This window comes from Oncorhynchus keta, unplaced genomic scaffold, assembly GCF_023373465.1.
Source record: "Oncorhynchus keta strain PuntledgeMale-10-30-2019 unplaced genomic scaffold, Oket_V2 Un_contig_30242_pilon_pilon, whole genome shotgun sequence".
NCBI classification, from domain to species: domain Eukaryota; kingdom Metazoa; phylum Chordata; class Actinopteri; order Salmoniformes; family Salmonidae; genus Oncorhynchus; species Oncorhynchus keta.
Window position 1 is genome coordinate 115,001 of NW_026286963.1, and position 5,000 is coordinate 120,000.

General features: G+C 43.4%; 1 protein-coding gene across 1 annotated transcript in view; it reads right to left on the reverse strand.

Annotated features, from left to right (window-relative positions):
* LOC127923623 (amine sulfotransferase-like) overlaps nucleotides 1-5,000 on the reverse strand; it is an 8,528-nt gene that overhangs the window by 162 nt on the left and 3,366 nt on the right. The window contains exons 3-6 of the mRNA XM_052507631.1: nucleotides 2,334-2,460; nucleotides 2,076-2,170; nucleotides 1,470-1,650; nucleotides 1-987 (exon numbers count right to left, since the gene is read on the reverse strand). The exon at nucleotides 1-987 is cut by the window's left edge and continues 162 nt beyond it. Of these exons, the coding sequence (XP_052363591.1) occupies nucleotides 860-987; nucleotides 1,470-1,650; nucleotides 2,076-2,170; nucleotides 2,334-2,460 (531 nt within the window). The 3' untranslated portion in view covers nucleotides 1-859. The remainder of the gene's footprint in view (nucleotides 988-1,469; nucleotides 1,651-2,075; nucleotides 2,171-2,333; nucleotides 2,461-5,000) is intronic.

The window sequence follows — 5,000 nt, forward strand, 5'->3', positions numbered from 1 at the left end:
GTGTGTGAGAGAGAGCGAGAGAGAGTATGTATTTGTGTGTGTGTGTGAGTGAGTGAAAGTATTGTTTATGCAGTGGAGGATTTAGGCATAGGTGACATGGGCAGCCGCCCAGGGTGGCATCTTGCCGGGGGCAGCATGGGGCACCCACACAAAATAAAAATAATAATAATATTCTGAATGGTGACATGATCGGTTTTCCATCGCTCATTTGCTCATTACATCAATGATATCATGTCACCGTGTGGGACTGTGGGTAAATGAACCTTGTCGGAGTGGGCACCCTGATTCTAGTTTGTGAGCTAGGCAGGCCTCCCACTCAGAAGTACGAGATGGGGAGGGGGGCGGGGGTAGGTTGACCTCAGGTCTCCCCACTGGAAGCCAGAGGGAGGAATCTATCAAATAGCGCACCTCTAATTTAGTACAGTACTAATGCAATTAGTTGTGCAATTTAGTTGTGTGTTTCTTGTTTGAAGTTCAGTAGTGTAATAATCAGGTTCTCTTCTTTATACATGTGTTATTCTATTTGTGTAATATAGGATTTGTGCAATTGAGTTTTATTTGTGTGTTTTTGTTAGCAACGGGCTAATAATTCAATTCTCTTTTTAATTGTATTTATATTCCACAATTTTTTTATATTTGTCTTTGTTACTTCTTTTTGATATTTATGAGTCTTATTTGAGTATTTTTATATGTTGTAATGATTTATTTAGTGCTGAATGATGCTGAAGGGACAGTTAGCCCAAGGAGCCGTACAAACATTGAAAATAAGAATGTGTTCTTAACTGACTTGCCTAGTAAAATAAGTCAAATAAAGGTCAAATCAAAAAATAAAAACTAGAACCACCACTGTGTGTCTGTATCAGCCGTGAAGCTCTGTGATGTCCCAGACGAAGGTGAGAGACAGGTCCTTCATCCTCTCCTGATAGATCTGGTCAAAGTGTTCACTCTGAGCCACCGTCAACGAGTTCTTCCAGTCTCCTATGGTACCTGAGAGAGAGAGAGAGATTGTTTTGTTCATTATTTTTATGTAGCCTTTTATTTAACTAGACAAGTCAGTTAAAAACTCATTCTTATTTACAATGACGACCTAGGAACAGTGGGTTAACTGCCTTGTTCAGGGGCAGAACGACAGATTTGTACCTTGTCAGCTCGGGGATTCGATCTAGCAACCTTTCGGTTACTGGCCCAACACACTAACCTCTAGGCTACCTGCCAATAAAGCTATGAAATAGATAAAGCTATGCTTGATGTATTTCAGATACATTGACACTGGAAGGGGGGGCTAGGGGGCTCACTTTCAGACGGGAAGTTCTGAAAACCTCCTTAAATACACCCCCTCTCTTTTCTGCCCCCACCCCTTCTGCCCCAAAACCATCTAACCCCACTCACTACCAGTACAAACCTATACTCATGTTTTTCATGAATCAATTTCAACAATAAAGCCTCTGAACATTTCTTATTTTCCTCACCTTTGCGTAGGAACTTCCCCTTCTTCTTGTCATTGACGATCTCAGGCAAGAACTCATAGTTGGCCTTGTCATCTTTCTTCATGTTATTGAAGGTGACTTTCTCCACTATGCTGTCTATAGCTGCATCAGATAGGCTCTTCCCAACAAACTCAGCCAGACGCTCTACCACCGATCTCAGGTCCTGTTGTAGCAGGACACATGAAATACAACCAATATGGCATGTAAAATGAACAGAAATATAAACCATTTGTAGTGATGGTCCCATGTTTCATGAGCTGAAATTTAAAAAATCCCAGAAATCTTTCATAAGCACAAAAAGCTTATTTGTCTCAAATTTTGTGCACACATTTGTTTACATTCCTGTTAGAGAGCATTTATCTTTTGCCAAGATAATCCGTCCACCTGACAGGTGTGGCATTTTAAGAAGCTGATTAAACAGCATGATCATGATCATTACACAGGTAATACTGCATCTGTTGCGCCACTTGTTGCAGTGGTATCAGATGCATCATTGATGTAGGCTACTGCATCTTATAACGGGTCAGTGCCGTGCTGTAGGTATTCATGTGGCACATACAGCGTTAATCAGTGTAAATGTCATGTTACCTTGATCATCTCTTCATAGCTGAGGAACAGGATGTTGTATTTGTCCTGGTTGTTGTACCATCCTCTGACATGGTCAAACCAGCAGCCACCAAGCACTGAAGAGATGGGTTCACATAGGACAGCAGACAGTAAGTGCTAGTCAGTGCGTGTTAGTTGTTCATTAGCTTACGGTTTTGTATGATACTGTGTTACACTGATGAAGACAATTTGGCCAAAGAAGTGCCATGTGATGGAGGGAGGGTGAACAGTGGCACTCACTCCATCCACAGAAGAACTTGTCCAGCATCTCGTCATAGTCTTCTGGACTGTCCAGATTCTTCATGAATTTAGAGAAGTGGAAGTAGGACACCAGGATGTCTTTAGGGTTCCTGGTCACATAGATTACCTATGGAGGAGATAGGGGAGATATAGTAGCTCTTTCCTGCAGTCGAATGACCAAAAGCACCCTCTAGTGGCCTCATGGGTGGAATGTTATTCATATTTTTCATAGACGAAAATCCGGTGTTTTTACGTCAAATCGTTTAGTTATATTTCAGTCTTCTGTGATGTATATCAAGTGTAATATTGGGATGCAAACTCAAAATTTAATACATTTCAACTCTATATCTGACATTGTACAGGTGTCCTCTTTTTGTAAGCCCATAACCATATATGTGAGGTGTATACTTTTGTTTCAAAGTAGATTCGTTTGACTACCAAGAAATACTCTGTGTGACCCTGATTTAGCCCACTGCAGTAAAAGGTTAACAGTGTGTATTGAGGAGAAAGGGGTGATATAGGGTTAACAGTGTGTATGGAGGAGACAGGGGTGATATAGGGTTAACAGTGTGTATGGAGGAGACAGGGGTGATATAGGGTTAACAGTGTGTATGGAGGAGAAGGGTGATATAGAGTTAACAGTGTATAGTGTGTATGGAGGAGACAGGGGTGATATAGGGTTAACAGTGTATAGTGTGTATGGAGGAGACAGGGGTGATATAGGGTTAACAGTGTGTATGGAGGAGACAGGGGTGATATAGGGTTAACAGTGTGTATGGAGGAGACAGGGGTGATATAGGGTTAAGAGTGTGTATGGAGGAGACAGGGGTGATATAGGGTTAACAGTGTGTATGGAGGAGACAGGGGTGATATAGTGTTAACAGTGTGTATGGAGGAGACAGGGGTGATATAGGGTTAACAGTGTGTATGGAGGAGAAAGGGGTGATATAGGGTTAACAGTGTGTATGGAGGAGAAGGGTGATATAGGGTTAACAGTGTGTATGGAGGAGACAGGGGTGATATAGGGTTAACAGTATGTATGGAGGAGACAGGGGTGATATAGGGTTAACAGTGTGTATGGAGGAGATATGGGTGATATAGGGTTAACAGTGTGTATGGAGGAGATAGGGGTGATATAGGGTTAACAGTGTGTATGGAGGAGAAGGGTGATATAGGGTTAACAGTGTGTATGGAGGAGAAGGGTGATATAGGGTTAACAGTGTGTATGGAGGAGAAGGGTGATATAGGGTTAACAGTGTGTAATGTGTATGGAGGAACCATTTAATCCCCACTCACTACCATCTAACCCCACTCACTGAAGGCATAATGCTGTATGTATAACCATCTAACCCCACTCACTGAAGGCATAATGCTGTATGTATAACCATCTAACCCCACTCACTACCATCTAACCCCACTCACTGAAGGCATAATGCTGTATGTATAACCATCTAACCCCACTCACTACCATCTAACCCCACTCACTACCATTTAAACCCCACTCACTACCACTCACTACCATCTAACCCCACTCACTACCATTTAAACCCACTCACTGAAGGCATAATGCTGTATGTATAACCATCTAACCCCACTCACTTCTATTTAAACCCCACTCACTACCACCTAACCCCACTCACTTCCATCTAAACCCACTCACTACAACTTAAACCCCACTCACTACCACCTAACCCCACTCACTACCATCTAAACCCACTCACTGAAGGCATAATGCTGTATGTATAACCATCTAGCCCCACTCACTTCTATTTAAACCCCACTCACTACCACCTAACCCCACTCACTACCATCTAAACCCACTCACTACCACCTAAACCCACTCACTACCACTCACTACCATCTAACCCCACTCACTACCATTTAAACCCACTCACTACCATTTAAACCCACTCACTGAAGGCATAATGCTGTATGTATAACCATCTAACCCCACTCACTACCATTTAAACCCCACTCACTACCACTCACTACCATCTAACCCCACTCACTACCATTTAAACCCACTCATTGAAGGCATAATGCTGTATGTATAACCATCTAACCCCACTCACTTCCATTTAAACCCAACTCACTACCATCTAACCCCACTCACTGCCATCTAACCCCACTCACTGCCATCTAAACCCACTCACTGCCATCTAAACCCACTCACTGCCATCTAAACCCACTCACTGCCATCTAAACCCACTCACTGCCATCTAAACCCACTCACTGCCATCTAAACCCACTCACTGCCATCTAAACCCACTCACTGAAGGCATAATGCTGTACGTATAACCATCTAACCCAACCCACTTCCATTTAAACCCCACTCACTACCATCTAACCCCACTCACTACCATCTAAACCCCACTCACTGCCATCCCCACTCACTGCCATCTAGCCCCACTCACTGCCATCTAGCCCCACTCACTGCCATCTAGCCCCACTCACTGCCATCTAGCCCCACTCACTGCCATCTAACCCCACTCACTACCATCTAACCCCACTCACTACCATCAAACCCCACTCACTACCATCAAACCCCACTCACTACCATCAAACCCCACTCACTACCATCAAACCCACTCACTACCATCAAACCCCACTCACTACCATCAAACCCCACTCACTACCATCAAACCCCACTCACTACCATCAAACCCC